Here is a 20110-nt window from a genome sequence, read left to right as displayed (position 1 = left end):
TTGATGTAGGAAGTAAAATCACCTGACATTTCCTTTTGGGTTTGAGAGTCAGACTTCTAAAATATTTTGATACTGAAACACTCAAATTTGGTTTTGTTTCATTTTATGTTATTTTTTTATTTCACCCAAATGTTGATATATAAAATTAATTTGGACATAAACGAATGAGAAGTCTGTGTCAGCCAGTGTAATTCTTGTTACCAAAGGCATTTGCATGTGGAAAATGCACCATTTAATTGTGAGTGTATTGACCACTAGAAACAATACTCTGGTACTTCTCAAGACAAAAAAAAAAAAGACTATAGTATAATAACAATAATAATGTGGAAGAGGAAGAAGAGAAAGACTAAAGTAGCTGAATTTCCTCTGGATTTTTTCACCTTCTCCCAAAGATTCTTTCTATCCTTGTTTTTTGAGTATGTGATCTTTCTTTTACTTGACATACGACAACCATACATCCTGATACAACTCAAATCCCATGTTTCTTCCTCAATAAACTTATTGTCAGTGCATTGAAAATGAAGCGGAGTCATAAAAATCCATCACCTCAAAGGACAAGCATAGAGACTGCATGTATAGAGGATCGTATCATCTCTGGGAGAGAGTGCCACATTGTTGTACATTTCCTAATTACTTGCAACACATATTAATGTGAAAAATAATGCCTTTTCCTTACACGGCATTATTTGGAGATGATCCTGCTTCTCAGTTTTTAATATGCTCTTTGAAAACTGACATGTGCTTTACCCACATCTCTTTAGGAACACAGGGATTCAAAGGCTGGGTAAAATACTTTCATGCTTCCCAACACAAACCTGAGAGGGTAATTAAACAGATGGTAACAATAAACTGAATCCGAACACATCAGGGACTGGAGTCCCTTATTAAAAGCCTTACACATTGAAGGGAGGGGGGAAAAAACCAACTCGGGGGAAGTTTTTTAGCAGCCGACACCTTTATGTCTGCCTTGACCTCAGAAGCAGAAGCTAATCAACCGTTTAGGGATGGGTTTCCTACCACCTAGGAGAGGGCATGCAAGAGGTCATCTGGACACTCGGAGAAGCAGGAGTGCAAAGCACATTGCAGAACGCTAAAGGAATGCTATTGCTCCTTAGGAGTGCCTCCAAAGACGTCAGCTTTAGACACAGCAATTTTGTAACTGTAAATCCAGCACCGGCCCACCCCTCCTACACACACCCCGTCACATGCAATCCTTCTAAGGTAGAGGCTTCATGCTGGAAGTGCAAAGATACTTTCTCCAACATAAGGCCAAAAACTAGGTATTACAGATTTCTGTGATGACCCAGGGATTCTAACATTTTCAACCTCTTTCTTGGCAAGAGAATGATCTCCTGTTTATTCCATCCTTGAAACATATTGGGATCTACTCATTTCTCAGATCTTAACATAGGCAGTTTGTCCTGAGTTAAATGTACGAAAGAGGACTATCGAAGCAATCTTGACATTTCATCTTTCAAATGTACGTATGTGGTTATTTTTCCTAGAATATAAAAATAAGTTCAAACATATGAATATTATATACATCTCTGTCTATATATATCTTTATCTACCTAGAGAGATGTATATATAGCATATATGTATATATGTATAATAGATGTGTATAAATGTGTGTGTGTTTACACACACAGAAAAAATCCATTATATGCAAGAAAAGGTCTTTTTACTATGGAGGTTTGCAATGTTATCCTGCCATCACACATGGAAAGATGCTTTTCACCATGACATAAGGCACTTACAACCTAGGGAATAATTGAGCCAGTGTTTGTTCTTCTCTTTCTCAACCTGCTCCATTCTCTGCTTCACTTGGCCAGTGTTTTTTGTTTTGTTTTGTTTTGTTTTGTTTTTGCTGAGAAAGATTCACCCTGATCAGACATCTGTGTCAATCTTCCTCTGTTTCCTTGAGGAAGATTCGTCCTGAGCTAACATCTGTGCCAATCTTCCTCTATTTTGTATGTGGGTCACTGCCACAACATTGCTGCCAATGAATTGCGTTCATCCATGCCAGGGAACCAAACCCAGGCCACCAAAGCGGAGCACACCAAACTTAATCACTAGGCCATGGGGCCAGCCCCTTGGCAAGTTCTTTGAGTGCCATTTATGAGAAATATTCTGCATCAGTACAACAATGATTTAGCTTAATTAAGTGCCAGCAAGCAAAGGACAACATTCAACATACTGCGTTTTAGATTAATTAAGGTTATAATGATGATCTATTGAAAAACATTTTTGAAAACTGAGGGAAGTAATAAAATGGAACAATGTAAAAGATATGGACAAATGTAAATCAAATGACAAACATCATTTTCCAGCCTGCATTTTACCTCTTTGTGGGTGTGCATCACAATGTGACACTGTCCAATTTTAATTTGGGGGTTTTGATTCTTAATAAGTATAAAAAGACTGTTCCCATCTTCTAGTATAATTGTCCTAAAATGACACATATCACCTTAGGAATTAGCCATAAAACTCTCTTAATATTATTGACTATGGTTCCAAAATTATTTTAAGGGTGAAGAGTATTATATGAATTAAAGAAGAGATGCTGGAAATAATTTAGTGGAAAAGCATGGTTGCTGCCACACAGAGTATTAGGTAACCTTTTTTAATTAGAATGTACACTTTTAGATTACTGATTATGAACATCAGGGGACCTGAGATTTTGATTCATCAGTAATTCTCCTTTATGTCTACACTAAGATGTAAAAATGAGACCTCTGGCTCTCACTTGGTATTTGAGAGCTTTGCACGCTGGTGCAGAATCTGTTTTACCTGTAATCTCTAGTACAGCTCTGCCCCCTTGTGCTGCTACAGTGAACTCAACAGACGAACAGTTTGCCTTAATCTTTGTACGTGAACTACAGAAAAACCCCACTGTCACTTCTCACTTTTCTGGCAAGTTCAAGGTCAGTGTCTAGCTATTCTCAGCTCATCTCTTCTTGATCCATGCAGAGAAATGACAAGGTAACGTGATTCGGGGTCAGCTGTATTACAGGAACTGTTACATAAACGGAGAAAGTGAAAATCAATCCTAGCTGACAGTGACTTGGGGATAATCAACGCTCGCTGGAAGCTTCTGTCAGCTCGCCTGCATCAAACACCGTGTGACTTCTGTCAGATCTTTTTAATAAAACTATATTCTCACTTTCAGCAGCCTAAATAAATGCTTCACTTCAGCCGAATTTTTTAGACTAGGTTAGCCTTCTAGATTTGCAAACTATGCCAATAATTCCTCGACAAATTTGGTGGGTGATACCCATTATCCCGTGGTTTGTTATTGACCTAAGATGGAAGGTACTGCTGTAAAACATGCCCTTCCTTTTTGGGTGATCTATGGGAGCTTTTCTACAGACTGTTGCACTTTCTGTGTTGAACTCTACACTGTTACCCAAATCATCCTCAGTCCTAACTCCTCTCTCTTCCTTTTTGGGAACAGAACTCCTTAATCAATCATTTCTTGTTGAGAGATTAGGTTTCTTTCTCTTTTTTAGACATTCATCGTTGCTTTCTTTTTTATCTCTGTATTTTCTACTAGGACGTTTTCCCCTAATGCAGAATTGGAAGCACAGTGCTTAACAAGATGTTCCACGTTCCTGGTATTCCCACTGACAGTACCTGATATGTCACATTAGGGAAGGAGCTATTTCATCCCACCCACCTTGTGCTCTCTTCAAACTGTGAGGCAGGCAGTACCCCATTGAAGTACAATTTACCATAATATTAGTTGTCAGTAAATTCAAAGACGGAACTCCTAAAGCTATAAAATGGATTAGAAGCAATTTAAAAAAGAATTAACAAACTAGAGTAAGAGTATACTGTCAACAAACAAATGCTCCATCATAGGACTGTAATTTGGAATTTTAATTACCCCTCTGCTTCTGTAACAAAACAATGTCTGAACTGGCAGCGATTTGAATCTCTCACAGGTCATTGAGCATTCTAGTTAATTACTCTATGAATAGCCTGTTTTTCTCCCCTCTGGAAACACGTTTCTAATGGCAGTCAAGGTCTGACAAATGTGTCATCTACATAATTAGCTAGGAAGCAACACAAAACATTAAACATGCTTTGTGCCGACAACTATCAAAACATTTCATTTGTTGTCAATTATTCATTACTTTGTAGGTTCTGAAGGGGTTGTTATTATGGAAATAAGTCCAGATGCTAACAAGGTTAGAGTTTTGGATTCAAATTAGTAATCAGAGGACTAACTTTTAAAAAAATGTATCTCATGTACATTCAGCACCATGTTCAATCAGTAGGAGATTATAAACAAATTTAGCTATGCTCAAGTTAAAATGGAAACGACGCAGCCACATATGTGAATTCAAGAGCTCCAGCTCATTCTTTGAAGCATGGCCTCTACACTGTCGTTGTAAACTTTCTGAACCTTTTGGCAAGTCCAATTTGTGCTTGGTAAACAGAGTTAAAGATTTTCACAGCATGAGATGACATGAGATGGCAAGTTCAAGGAAAAAAATCTCTGGTGGTCTGATTCTTCTTCCAACAACAGCCTCCCCCCCCCCCCCCCCCCCCCCCCCGCCCAGGGCATATTATGTAAAAGTCAAAATTCTAGCTAAGAACTTTTTCCTCCGTGCTACAGTAGACCAGTTACCTTAGGTAACCCTTGAATTTCATGATTTTTTATCCTTATTTCTGAAATCTTGTTTCTTTTATTATGTTTTAATATCGTATATAAAGCCAAGTCTTGTCTTGAAAGCAGCACTCCTAATGTATACAGAGGATATAAAAAGATTTCTCAACAAAATTGACCTCTCAGTGGCAAAGAAAATTGCAGTGGAAGACACATTATTGCGTAGTCGTATCTGAGGTTTGGATCTATGGAAGAGGCTCCCTCCACTGTCCTCCGGCTTTTCCTTATAAACCAAAATGGCTTACAAATGTCATCCACAATAGTCCAATAAAGATTAGGAACAAAACACTGTCCTTACATTGATGAGATAAGAAAGATTTAACTGCAGAATGCAATGTATAAGAACAGTTCATAAGACTTGTCGTGGAATCAGAAAAATAGCATTCAAATTATATTTGTATGTGTCTAGAATTTAATTGAGATGATCAGTTTACTTTCTACTTCATGTTTGATCAGACGCCTGTTCTACACATCTAGATAAAAAGAAAAGAAAGTAAACAAATTCTATCGGAAAAATCAGGAAGACCTGTTATCTACAGGGTGTGCAAAATATGTCAGGAAATAATTCTACCCTGAGCACCGAGAATGCCTAGTTAATAAAAAAAGATCAGGCTCTCTCTAAGAGAAAATAATTGTCTGTATCTATATTTTTCAAAGCAAAAAGGCAGTCACATCTTACACTAAATAGGACACATTAAAATAAGCTTTAATAATCTTTATGCAGAAGGAAACTAATCCATTTTCAGATCATATGATCCACAGCAATAAAAGGAAATCATCAAACTAAAAACAATTTTAGAAATGGCTGCAGACTCTCATTTAATTAACATGCAACAGATCATATATTTATGAGGAAGTCAAAATATTTAGGAAGCCTATAATCCTGTAAGCCTTAATGTGGTATAAAAACAACAAATAAATGCAAAGTGTTACTGTTATACATGCCTGCCTGATCAATGGTTTTCACATATTGATCTATAAATGGAGTTGACAGTCTGTGTTGGCTGCACATTTTCCAAGCAGCGCTATTTTTGCACAAAACCAATACGGGCAATTACCTTTGTTTGAGATGCCAAGTCTTATCAATTCAATGTGATTTAGTGTCATTTTAATTAAATATCAGGATCCACTTCAGGACAATTTATACAAACAAAGCCTCAAACCTAACTATAAGCTGGATTTGAAGTAAACATGGACAAGTCCTCCAGTCTCATAATATTTCTCAAAAACACTGCTAAACAGAAGGCTTATATTTTTAGTAGCAATTTTTATGTCTGCCTTTTTGGCTAGCCACAACTTTGGCAAGTATCCTATAATCACAGAAGTAAGAAACAAAAGAAAATTGTTTCCTCTTTTCCCTTATAATATATTAAAAAGACAAATGAATGAGCACAGTTAACGGAAGCAAAAAGAGTCTGGTGTGCTATTGTGTAGAAATGGCTTGACCTAAGTCTTTATCTGAAGAGTAATAAGATAGTTTTCTGTCTGGGATGGCCATGAATGAGGTATTGCACTTCTATGGGGTTTACAAGGTGGAAATGGTGAATATTCATACGTGTTGCTGTTTAAGACACCAGCATTAAATGCCAAAACTACTCCTGCCTGCAAATCTTAGGTCTGCAGTTTTCCTGATTTGGGCTATTTAAACTCTTCATTAATATCTATTCTAAACTGTCTAATAGGCTGGAACGTCCCTCTTATAAACAACATCAAAGCCACATCAAACCTTTTGCGTTAGCGATTTGCTGGATTGCACATTAGCCTTTTCATCACTTAAAGAGGCACACTTCATTTGCCCCCATTTTCGCTTGCTAAGCCGGGGGCTTCTGTGTTTAGCACATCCGGGTAAATAAGCAGCCCACCTTTAGGAGGTCTCACTCCGGTGCTCAGGACAAGACCACAAATCACTGAGACCAAAGAGCTGTTTCTTCCCCACCAGGCAGAGATCTGAAATCTCTCTCATGGATAAGCAATTTTCTTGCAAACTGTTTCCTCTCATGTCCAAACTTCCCACCTCTCCAATGTTTCCCAGGTGGCAAAGTGGGAAAATGAATTTTGAATTTGGAAAAGGCATTGATCTTATTAACCACATAAAAATGATTATTTGAGGTTTAAAGAAAATAATGCACACCACCAATGAAATACTAATGGAGTATTGATACCTGTTTTACTGAAATGCTCTTAGATAAGCAAAACTTTTAATTTAACAAGTAAATTCATCTGCATGTGCATAGACTAGGGTCGAACAAATGTTCAAAATACTCCTCGATTTAAGATACCAAGAATATACGCTCATGTGACGTAGATAGGAGAATTTTGTATTGTGTTCTGAGTTCACGTCATAGTAAATATATTCTTCATTGAACAAAATAATAAACGAGGAATTTATGAATTAATGACAAAACTATATAATTGATTTGACCTTAGAAGTTTTTATCATTTTTTCTAAGTTACATCATTACGAATGCAATGTCCGATTCTTGTGTTATTATATCCTACATTCAGTCCATTTTAGATTTGCATAATTGTTGTCAGTGAACAAGTAGTATATGTATATGCCATATATACTTAATAGGATGCATAACATATATGTATATATAGTCTCTAAGTACTCTTAGTTTTTTTCTGTACAGATAAATGTATGTGTCTCTGTTACAACAAACCATGCTACACGTGACCATGTGCACATATTTTTAGAATACACGTCCTCCCACTTCTTCTAAGTTCAAAATCTCCCCCCTTGACCTCACCCCACCCTCCAACTTCTGAAAAATCAAGTTCTTAGTTTAGCTTGAGCAGATATCTTTAACAGGCTTGTTTGAATAAATATGCCAAAATACTTTACATTCTGTCAGTATCTAGTCAGAAAATTGTGCATGGAAAAAAGAGATGAAAAGAACTGAGACAGAAAGAAAATTAGTGCCATGGCAAGCTTTCAATACAGTATCTCTGAGCCAAGTTTTCTCTGTGAAATGACATATCCTCACTAAAATACCCCTTTTATATAATTATGCACTGAGCACACATAACCAAAAGTAACTTTTATTTTTGTTCCTTATCGAGGAATACATATTGCCCAGACTAAGAATGCGGAAACAAAAGCTGGGATAATTATAGCTAATTTAACTTTGGAAAACTCTTATTCTCTAGCAGTCCAGCATATAACCCCCCAAACTCAAGTTATGTAACAAGGTAATATCAACAATGAGAAACTGCATGATAAAATCCTGCCCAAAAGTGAAAAATGCTAATTTTGTCTCATTTAGCAGCTGGATACAGAAATGCTCATTAGTTTTAAGAGGGTTAATCCTTTTAACTTTTGCATATTGATATGCCAATTATGCCTAATTGTACAAGAGGCATCAGTCAAGGTAATAGTGCATAAACACATGAAAGTTATTAAGTACATCCCAACATGTAATAAAGTAGGTGTTAATTGGTAGCTGAGTTCTGCGGGCTATTGAGGTGGATAATTCATTGAGAGATGGATCACTTGTAATTTCTCTCCATAATTCCTTTTGCAGTCTCATGCTGTGATGTTTTCATGCTTGTCAAAAACAACTGCGGCATAGTGCCTTTTGTTAAACACAGCCAATAAAATATGTTAGGCATCATTAAATATACTTAACTTTTAAACTTTTTCAAAGGTACAGTTCTTACTGATAATACATTATAGAGATTCCAATAATTTACTCTAACCACTGTCTCAAGTTCATAGTTGAGGAACATTTTAGCTGGTTTAAAAGCAAAGTCAGGCTGGCAGTGTTGTGCCTCCCAGCAGACAATACTTTTTAATGAGAACGTAAATAAAGAAAAATGCCTCTCTTGGTAGCTTATCTATAGATGTATTTCTCACTCCCGAAATATAATCACTGGCTTCCTCATGCTAAATTTGTTTATCATACCTGAAGAAAGCATCATGAAACTCATATATTTCTCAGGCTCCTGAGATTGTTCTGGGTTAATTTTCCACTTGAAATTCGAGGGAAATACAAGGAATAAATATAATCAGTAACATGCTACTCAGCAAGTTTATCTCATTTAATAACTCAGTTAGGGAGCTGAATATTTCATAGGCCCCCACGATATTCACAGAACGCTCAATTAATAGCTCACATGTTTCTGCAGGGTGACTCACAGCCTGTCCCCAGCTAACCTATTTCTCGCTCTTGCTCTCACTGTGAGAAACAAAATAGATCTAGGGTCCAAAAGAGTGGCTAACATTGCATAAATAATTTTGTAACATCCTATGGCCTCAGCTGCAAGTTACCACCATTATGGAAGAAAATTAACCAGAGGAGACTCATCGCAATCAGTGTGTTTAGTGGCTCAGGATGCGTGCAGGGGCAGGGACACAATTGGCAGTAGAGTTCATCTCTAACTATTTTATTTCAAATCTTCCTAATGACACATTATCGAGACAAAATGGCTTCCTCTCCAAACCTCAAATCGCCACACCATTCAATCGTTTAAGCTCATTCCGAATCAAATCGTAATTTCCATTATCATATATTGTTGGAAGATTTTAAGGAAGAGATTTTCACATTTTTTTTAGAGTTTTTTTTTTTTCTTCTCAATTCATTCTTAGCTAATTTTAGCCTCTGGCTTTTCAAAGTGATGTACTGTATTTGGAAGTACAAACACCACATGCTAGCATAACCTCATTATTTTTATGACACTGAAGCATGATAGTAGAGGCCCTTAAAATGAGTCAAAGGTGCTCTTCAGTCCAGCTCCAAATCCACTTTATCACCCTGGATTAAGCCCAGCTCTTCTCTCGCAACTGGGAATATTATTATGACTATAAGTAGGCAAGATAAAATGCATTACAAAAACAGTTTTCTCATGCACTTTCAGAAAACAAATAAAACAAGGCCAATTAGCTTTTTTTTTTTTTTTAACAAATTCTGTATGAGGGAACTTGAGGTATTTGAGATCGTTGACTTACCGGTGCAGCGACCTTCCCAACATCGGTGAGGATCATGGATTTACTTTGGCTCAGCCTGTCATGGTGGCTGTTGGCATTTTTTATTCTCATTTGCACAGCTCCGGTGCCTTGGCGGGGGGAATTCAGTGTTTCCATAGAGGTATCAGAATCTGTAGATTTCTGCATATTACAGTGTTATCCTGATAAAATATAAAAGCATGATGTTATTCTAAATATATACTTTTCCAAGAAAACCTCTTGGTGGAGTGCACATCCGTATTAATCATTAAGGTACAAAGATGAACTAGAATCTCCACCTCTCTGAATAGTGAAGAAGAAGGTAATTACTTTGTAGTTGTTTTTATCTATATCTGCCTGAGGACTTCGAAGTTCATAGGCAGCACACTCATACTCTGTGTGCTTCCTATTTCCACTAAGGAACTCTTAATGGCAATAGGATACAGTCTTTCTTATATAGAAATGATGTTGCCAACTAAGCATCTTTAAGTATATGCTGTTTACATTCACAACATCACTGATGTATTAGCCACCCCACCCCACCCCATCTCCATGCACTACCACCAGCACCCGTTTTTAGTGAACAAAAACCTATGAATAAGGTCAAATTTAGCTGAGTAGAATTGGTGACAGAGCAAACCAAGCCAGTCCCATTGCCTGTCAAACATGTTGGCTTGACCTTATTAGCAGGGTGCTCAGTTCTAGCCTCCACATCTACTCACACTATCCACAGGGGGAAATTAAAATTTCTTTGTCCACCACCGTCTGCCAACTGAAGTAGATGCAGTAGCTTAGTTGGACATAATATTTATGAAGAATCGGAAGAAAGAGAAAATCAACACTGTTTATTTGTTTGTTTGTATTTATTTTAAGGAAAGGAATCTGATTTCGGCTGGAAAATTCAGTGTGGGAACATTTTAGAAGAGTGGCAGTGAGGAAACAATAATTTGGAAAGGGAAATTTTGAAAAAAGAAAAACGATAGTTGGGAAAAAGAGAAATAAATTGTGGCAGCATCAGAGGGTGGGCCGAGAGGGCTTTAGTTGCTTCCCCAAATCTATAGTCCTTTTCAATTTCCCCTCCCCGCAAGCTCCTCAAATGAACACATTATCTCATTCAAAATAGAATATTTGCAATGTAAACACAGCTTCTCAGCTTCTAGAAGTAGATCCCCTTCCAGCCTGATTATTGTCTTCAAATCTCATCTATATAGACATTCCATCGCTAGTCTGGGTACGTGTACACAGCATTCGAAAAAATTGTCCCAGTCAGTTATAGAAGCCGGTGTAATTCAAAAGAAGGATTATATTTTAAGAAGCCAACTGTATTCGTACCCCTATGTTAGTTGGACAGACAAGGAGGCTAGAATCTGGTAATGTTCAATTTAAGTGGACACTAAAATGATTAGAAAAAAAGGAAAGCATTTTAATAGGAGAAAAAGTGTTACCTCACAATTGATACCAGTGAGTCAATTGAGTGATAACTTAGAAAAAAAGCTAACATTTCTTGAGTATTTACTATGTGCCAGGCAGTGTGCTCAGAGGTTCAGACTCCTGTGAGAAATACATTAAACTCATTTTTATAGAGGACAAAAATGAGGATCAGAGAGACTAATAATTTTTCCAAGGACATTGGGCAGAAAAAAGTGAAGGAGTATATATTTTATTCGAAAAGCAAATGACCCAGGTGTCCATCAACAGGTGAATAGATAGACAAATTCTAGTTTATCTACACAATGAAATATTGCTCAACAGTAAAAAGGAATGGACTATTGATGCATGCAACCACATGGATGAATTGCAAATTCATTGTGCTAAGTGAAAAAAGCCAGCCTCCCCTCAAGAAGTACTTATTGAGTACTGATGATTTCACTTAAATAATATTCGAGAAAATACAGACTAATATACAGTGACAGAAAGCTGTCACTTTCTATGATTGGTTTAACAATTATATACATATATTAAAAATGATCAAATTGTATACTTTAAATACTTGCATTTTATTCTACTTCAGTTATATCTCACAAAGTTGTTTAAAAGAAGATTGTTTTAAGAATTTGTTAGCCAATTTATTATGCTCATGTTTTCATTTTTATATTTCTATATGAATGATGTATTATAAAAATTATCTAATTGAAGGGCTGGCCCAGTGGTGCAGTGATTAAGTTCATGCACGGGCATGGAACTGCATACTGCTCATTAAGTGGCAGCATCCCACATACAAAGTAGAGGAAGACTGGCAACAGATGTTAGCTCAGGGCCAATCTTCCTCACACACACAAATTATCTAATTGAGAATAAAAGAGGTCTTTCAATAAGATTTGAAATAAAAATTTAAAGTAATAAAAGAAAAAATATTGTCCCCACCGTTCCATAGAAATTTAATGATGGCTACTGTTATGAGAAGGATTTTAATATGTATCAAATCTGGCCACTAATATAGGCATAAGAGATTCTACCTCTTCTTCTAACTAGAATAAGATACAAAGTATTATATATTTTAAAAAAATAAATATAATCACATGCAGATGATATAAATAGTTATTTCTCCATATACCCCAGTACAGGATATTATGTCTTCATTTTCATTCTGTGTATCATTTATCACTGAGGACATTAATTTTTCTTAACCAAGTAGAAACTACTTCAAACTAACAAAGTGAACCTATGACATTTATGAAGATGCTACTCCTAAAAGCATAAGTATTTTCAGAGTATATTTCAGTGAATGAAGTAAAGATGAATGAAGGAATGGAAATCTAGGGATTGTCATTGTATGGAAGTCCTTGGATTCATGATAATTAGACTGGTTGTACAAAAAGATCCCATGATGATTTCTAGTGGCAGCATTGTCTCTAATGGTCACCTCTGTGATCTTATACAAGTCAATGGACCTCTGTACAAGTCAATGAAAAAAATTGGTAGTGAGGGGGCAGCGGCAGCCAAGAGGATTGCTGTGGTCTGTAGGGTCCTTTTCACTTCTGACACTGATGTGCTAAAAGTCTGGGAGCTCAAATATTACTGCAGATTTACAGAGCTCAGTAGTTTTAGGCAGATAAGCAACAATGTAAATGCTTTGGCATGAACTGATGCACAAGGGATTTGGGTGGGGGTTGGGGGAAATCTATAACTAAACACGTAAGTCTTTTCTAGAAAAATCTGGGTTCTCCTTTGAGCGCTTTCAAACTTGATTTTGAATATTACTCATTAGATTCAACCTCTAAAGATGGTGTTTGTAACATTGGTGAGGGAAGTCACTTGGGCTAAAGCTGCTATCTTCTGACTAAGAGCATGAAGCCACTGTATTTACATAGCCCTGCCACCTGCCATTTATAGGACCTGTTGCTTCCTCAGAGTCGCCACAAATTTCAGTGTCAAAGCAAATTTGCATTCTGGTATTGATTTCACAATCAACCCCATAATTTGCCCAGTGATGTGTTACTGTCAAAAGGCTGGATTATGTAAAAAGCCTCTTATCTGCCTTCCCCACCTCTCTTCTTGGGGATGGGCTGCAGGAAAAAAAATTCAAAATCTTCCTCTTGAGATCTTTCCGTTAGGGTTATCTTTCCCACTACCACAGTGTAAATATTAGTTCTTTCCTTATCTTTCTCTCCTCTAAGCATCACTTCCTTTCCAATCTGACCCCACCCTCACATTTGGTTGATACCCCACTGCACTCTATTTGTTCTCTTTATTCAGCTTCCCTTTCTACAATGGCATTCCCTTGATAGTATTTCATAATTGTTTTCATATTTGCAAATATTTGATGGTCTCTAACTTTGCAGAGCACTATATTGCTCTGAAAACAATACAGAAAATGTCATAAAACCTCTCCTTAAAGAGTCCTACCAGCAGAAAATAAATTGTCCATTCAACATTTATCGAGATTTTCTTAAGTGGCAAATAGTCTTTTTTTTTTTTTTTTTATCCAGTGCTTACAGTTTAGTGAGGGTAATAAACAAATCAATAATCAAAGGAGAATAGAGCAATGCCCAGGTAGGGAGAGAAGAAACAGCATCAAACTCAGGTGGAACTGAGAGGTGAAGAGCAATTTGCAAAAGATCAGCTAATGCTGAAGCTAAATCAGGGCAGGTTGGGCATTTCAAGCAAAAGGCTCAGCAATGCAAAGGTATGCAAAAAACTGTGAGCTTGTAAGGTAGATATGGAAATGTGTCATGAAGGAAACATATAGGACCAAGGAAGTTCAAGGAGAAGAGAAATGGTGGATTTCACGATGAAAATGGTGTTTAACCTTGGTGTGGGTGAGTCTGATCATCTTGCTAGCCTCTCATGGGCTTGAAGGGTTTAATGAGAGCCCCATCCCTTCCACAGTGCTGTAAGGGATTGGGATTCTCGACTCTCTGAGGGAAAGAATGTGGGAAGAAGGTTTTCCTTGGCATAATACACAAATGTCTTGTATGGACGACTTGAACACCAGACAGAAGGAAGCAGCCCCCCCCCCCCCCCCCCCCCCCCCCCCCCCCCCCAGGACTGAGGGAGGTTCAGGAGGAATGAGGGAGGCCAGGGGAGGAAGGAGATTTGATGGACTGAAATGACAGCTGTACTCGTGGCTGTGGAACTTGTAACAGCTGGACTTGTGGGTGCAGAGATGATTTATTTTCATTCATCCAGTTAGGAACCTCTCTTAGCAAATGGCTAAGGCTGTTTCTAGGCCAAATTTTGCCAGTTGTATTTGGATCTCAGCCCGTTCTCTTTACCCTATTTCAACATCATTTTCCCCTCACCTACATCCTAATATTCCTTTTTTTTTTCTTCTACCAGGCACCCTATGACCCTTTTTGTATTTCGGATGCCAAAGCCCCCTAACTGCAGCACCCACTCAGGCCACATCTCATCTGCAGTGTCAACATTTCTGAAATTCCATCATCCGTTCTTCCTTATCTACATCTTTTAAGCATACCCATTCTCTCAGTGAGTCACTTAGATGTACATGAGAGAGGAATGATTAAACTAATTATCACTAGATCATAAACGATTAGTCAGATTTCCCCTTAATTCTCAGGGAAGCATTTACGTGAATCCCAAACTGGAAACTCTTCTGGCTATGAGGAAGAAATATCTTGGAAGAGAAGAGTGTTGATCACTCTACTCCATGTGTGACTTTAAGTAAATTCAGGAGGTGGAAGCATTTGTGACTAGGGATAGGATAGTAGCATTGCATTCCAGCAAATGGTGCCTCCTGGAGTGTGCAGTGCGATAGCCCTGCCATCATGGTCTTGTTTTTGAGTCTTTATTAAAGAAATTTCTATGGGAACAAAGACCATTACAAAGCCTGCCCAACCTCGAGTTAAAAGAAACCTCTATACCCCAGGGTCCATCATGACTTGCTTTCCAGCATCTGGAAGTGGATGTGTTTCCATGGCAATATGTATCAATTTCAGGACATACTCTGAAAGACAATGAAGAGCTACAATTTGTGAGTCTTTCCGTGTTATTATTCCAGGTATATTCATAGGGAGTTGAAATCATATTCTGTGGTTCCATCCATATTTTCATTTCTCATTGACTCTCAACTTTCTAGATTTGCTAGAGTAGATTGTAAAGTCAATAATATTGGTCTATGCTTATTTCTATGCAACTTGGGAACATCAAGCATTTTGTTAACTATAAGTCATACTAACTTTAAGTTTCGTATGATCTATATGCCTATTCAGTATTCCCCTCATTCTTCCTATAACATAGCATGTACTCATTATCATCATTATTAAATTTTATTAGGGAAAATATTGATGCTTTATGCATTTATTTTCTTATAGGAGGTACACAGAGCCTTGGTGATTGACTAATGAAAATATTGAAAAATTGGTTCATTTTGCATGAATCTAAAATATACATTGATTTGACAAAATTCTCCAAATACATATCCCTGAGTTAGAAATTTAAATGTAATTCAGTTAAGACTGGCTTCACAATTTCTGTAGACTTCCTGATTTTATATGTACCAAGAGAAGAGCAAGAATAGTTTGCGATATTGCGCTAGTTCCACTTTCAATACTGTTTTAAAAACAGGAAGCAGTGATGAGAATGCACTTCGTAAGAGCCAAACAAACTTTGGCTCTGCTCAACAGACTTGGTTCAGTGATATTCTTGGCCTGATTTTCCCACTCACACTGCAAACACCAAAATATGAATGAATGTGATATTTCGTCTAATCATAAATTTCATAGCTGCTCTGTCAATTATTTGCTGCACTCTGTTAATTACACTAAGGCTCACTAGCTTGCCCTTTTGAGTTAGAAAGTGTATTTTTGACATCTCTTTCCCATCAGCAGCATTAAAAGTAAAAGCATATTAAGAATTTTTTTGAGCTAGGAGAAATTGAATAGGAACTATGATATAATCTCCATGCTTCAGAGCAGAGAAAATCAAAGCCCAGGGGTGCCAAGCATCTTCCACATGGTACCACAGCCTGTTCAAAGTAGTCCCAGGACGGAACTCAAGGCCTCCCTTCCCAGCCATCTTTGCCTTAGTCATAGACCCCACAGTCAAGTGGAAACTGTGGATGGGAAAATAATGTCACAAGAATTCCAAAGGAAATCTGACAGAGATTAAGGAGATAAAATGATCATAGTGCAGATATATTAGGTATAGATCATGTAATTCTTCCTATTTAATTGTTTATAAATGTTCCCGTGCTTCCCGACAAAAAAAGAGACTCAATAAATCTTTGAATATATAAATGGAAAACAAATATGGAAACTAGGTAATGTCAGTGTACATAGCCTAGCAGAGCATGATCAACAGGAAAATGTCTTTGACCAAGTTTATTTCTTATTGAAAAAAAAATGTATAACTTACCCTGGTCAGTGTTTCTGAGGGTCAACGAACTATAGATATTTCATGATAAGTTAGATGCGGGAAAAAAAGCAGTGCTTTTCATACCTTCTGAGGTTAGCATTCAAGTACACTTGGAGATTCACATGAATTATTAATAATATGAAGAATAGCATATTTCCATTTCAGAACAACCCTTTTGTTTCTGTCTCATAAAAATGACATTTATCATCATCGTAGAATTTAGCAGGGTTATTTGTTCTGACAATAGAGAAAGTCTCCCTTGAATTTCAAATTTCTTTAGGTGTTTGATATTCTTTCTCCAAAAGAAGGATTCTCTTGCCTGACATGGGTTGCTACTGAGGATTTTGTGAGGAAAACCATCTCAGAGGCAACACTGAGCGTACCCCAGAGCATGCCCATTCCGTGGGTGTTAGCCTGGGTTTTCACTGTGTGGCAAATGAGCTCTCTAGTCGCCCCAACCACCAACAGCTACGGTTCCCTCTGACTAAATATCAGGCACCGTCTGTGGTGATATGACCCCCATCCTTTCCCAGGATATGTGGGAAGAGCTGTTTCTCTGGGTCTGCTAAGAGCTCATGGCAACTCTACAAATATTACTTCTCTGAGAAACTCATTTCTATCCTCTGGAAAGATCTTATGTTGATCTGTGGTAGAGCACGGTCTGTTTGCTCCCCTGTGGAAATGACCTGTGGCCGTGGTAGCTCCAGTAATGTGTGGCACAACCTTCACAGTACACTTTCCTGACAGGTCAGTAATTAACTTGCATTGTAATTGTTTGCTGTCTCCACCACAACAGACATTTACCAAAATAACATTTTAATTTCAGTTTCCTTCCAGTTCGCTTTCCTTTACTTTTTTCCCTGTGGCTTCTACATCTCTATTAAGTCTAATTTCCCCAGACCACTTCCATAAGCGGAGAGAGTGCAATAAAACTCAGCTTCAAAAATGTCAAATATAATGAGAAAGGAAGATCACAGTAAAGGAATCTGACCATAGCCACCCCATTGGGTAACATTGTCTTTGACTGGGCAGGTGTTTTATACAGGAAATGTGATAATAAGCCTTTGCATTTATTTAACTTATATCGGGGAATCTGGGCAATATGCTGCGCTTACTGACAAAGTCTGGCGAGTCAGCTGCATGAATAAATTGGAATACAGTTATTGTCATTGTATATGGGTATCCTAAACGGTGAAAAATGACGAGTAAAATGTATTTTTAAAGTAGAATAAGTCCCAAGCAAAATTGTGTGGTAGGCCACCTTAATCTTTTTTTAGATCTTGGTATCCTGTTGCCATCTCTCATCCCCTGGGCACCTTGGCCTCCATCCTATCGGAAGCAAACCAACCGATTTTACATTTCAAATACTTACTGAGCCTCTACCCTGAGAAACAGACTTGCTAGGCGCCACAGTTTCTACAAAAATTATTAAGAACCCTGGGATAGACATAAGTCGGCCTGCCTACCATGGAGTCTGAGAAGAGAGCAATGCAGGATGGGACTGAGGACAATTTCAAGGTGAAGGTGACATATGACCTCAATGTTGCATAATAAATAGAACCTCAAAAGGCCGAGAAGGGATGTCAAGAGCCATGCAGGCTAAGATCACAAGATTAAGGAAAAGAGGAGGGAACATCCACAACAAATGATCGAGTGTGCGAGGCTAAGAGGGAAAGCTAGGGAGGGAGAGTTGATTAGACCTGGATTAGGAGAACCTCACAGTTCCTACTAAAAAATTTGGGTTTTGTCTGATAGATTTGGCGAAATTTTGATGACTTTGTTTGAGGCATAATCCCCTCCCAAAAGACTTAGTGAAAAGAGACCCAGAAGAATGGATCCCCAGCCACTGAGGCTGCATGATGAACAATAGCATTCTAATGGGATGCTTCTTAATTAACTTTAAATCAGAATAAATATCACAGCTAATCTTATGATAAGAGCACCTAGTAATCTGGGGGAAAAAATACTCCAAAACTTTAGGAACCTCACTTTAAACTTCTAGGTACATGTTTAATGCTTCTGGTGGCCAATCAAATGAAGAGAAAGGTAAAGACTTCACAGAAGGACAAAAAGAAGCATTTAAGGAAGAGAAGTCCAAGGGTACAATTAAATCTTATGAAGGACATAGTAGAAAAATGAAGTTAAGATTAGTAGAACTGCTTCTGAATTTCCCTCTGGTGATCAGGTAAGCAGGAAAAAATTGAAAAGCAAATAGGAACAAAATGCCTGGGCCATTATAATTATGTTTAGGCAGCATAAGAAATTTTATGAAACGGCAATCTCCTTAGGTACACAGGAGAACCATAAGGGGCATAAGTAATGCAATCTTCTCTCTGTTTCCTCTGTCAGTTTTGACCTAATCTAGCAAGAAATGCTGAGCCATTTTCCGCCTCTTGCGTACAAGTATCAATTAAGGGAAAATAGGTGACTATCTCAGGGCACTGAATGATGAAATATCACTTAAGGAGAAGACATCGGCTGTATAACAAGTTGCTCAGCAGCCACAGTGTTAGAAAACTAGCCAAACAAGCAGAGTCTCAGACACTCTGGGACAGGACTGATTCTCTGATATATTTTGAAAGAGAATCAAATGCAAAAAGTATATTTCAACCTGTGATTGCTTGTTTGCTGGGATTTCATATTCTACAGTATTTTTTTACTAAAGGATGTGACTCAGTTGCAAAACCCTTTAATCAAGCAGATTAAATCTAATCACATATTGGTTGCAGTACACCAGGCTCCCGCTATCTCTAGCTTGGCCTGCCCAGGTTCAAATATGGGGAAGCTGCATATTGCATAATTAGTGTTTGACCGTAATTAGCAGGAGTCAGTAATTGACAGTAGTCAAATATGGCTGACATTTGGTTTATTTAGCAAATTTGTATTTGTATCTGATTAGTCTTTCCCTGATGCTCATGTCTTCAAACTCTAAATTGATTGGATTGGATTTCAGTGCCAAAGTGACATGTCTGAGAATGGGGTAGTAATGTCATAGTCCATTGTTGTGACAATGAAAGCACCATTCAAATAAAATATTTCAGAATATCTCCCTTAATGCATTTAAAAATCAGTTTCTCTCCCACTCAATTATGTATGCATAAAAAACATTTAAAATAATTCGTGCGTGTTCGTGTGTGTTTGTGTGCGTGTGTATCCCTGCGTTTGTGTAAAAGTTAAATTAATTGCCACAAACTGAACATACTTCTGTAACCACAATCAGACCAAGAAACTCAACATTATCAGCATTCCACAAGCCCCCTGAAGCTCCTTCCAGTCAGCATCCACGCCATCCCACCAAGCATAATCATTATTCGGTCTTCTTAGTTTCGCCTATTTTTGAACTTTATGTAAATGGAAACCTAGAGTATGTACTTTTTCTTGCTGGGCTTATTTCATTCAAACTTTTATTCATGTTGCTGATTGCTGTGCAATATTCTTTTGTGAAGTGCCTATGCAAAACTTTTGTTAGTTCTTCAATTAGGCTGTTTGTCCTTTTCTTACTGATTTTTAGGAGTTACATATTCTGGATATAAGTCATTTTTAATATATATATGTTGCAATAATGACCTTTTCCCACTTGTGAGTTGCTTTTAATATTATCCAATTTATCATGTATCATTTATTTCATTTTATTATTTCCTTTTATTATTACTGCTTTTTTTGTCTTCTTAAGAAAT

General features: G+C 37.4%; 1 protein-coding gene across 2 annotated transcripts in view; it reads right to left on the bottom strand.

Annotated features, from left to right (window-relative positions):
* The window catches only part of ARHGAP15 (Rho GTPase activating protein 15), a 606459-nt gene that overhangs the window by 570275 nt on the left and 16074 nt on the right, over nucleotides 1-20110 (bottom strand). For both annotated transcript variants that reach the window (XM_046657907.1, XM_046657908.1), the window contains exon 2: nucleotides 9621-9799. In XM_046657907.1, coding sequence (XP_046513863.1) covers nucleotides 9621-9785 — 165 coding nt within the window. In that variant the 5' untranslated portion in view covers nucleotides 9786-9799. The remainder of the gene's footprint in view (nucleotides 1-9620; nucleotides 9800-20110) is intronic.

The sequence above is a fragment of the Equus quagga genome, chromosome 4, assembly GCF_021613505.1.
Source record: "Equus quagga isolate Etosha38 chromosome 4, UCLA_HA_Equagga_1.0, whole genome shotgun sequence".
NCBI classification, from domain to species: domain Eukaryota; kingdom Metazoa; phylum Chordata; class Mammalia; order Perissodactyla; family Equidae; genus Equus; species Equus quagga.
The sequence above is the reverse complement of the archived record's forward strand: the minus strand, read 5'-3'. Positions and strand labels throughout refer to the sequence as shown.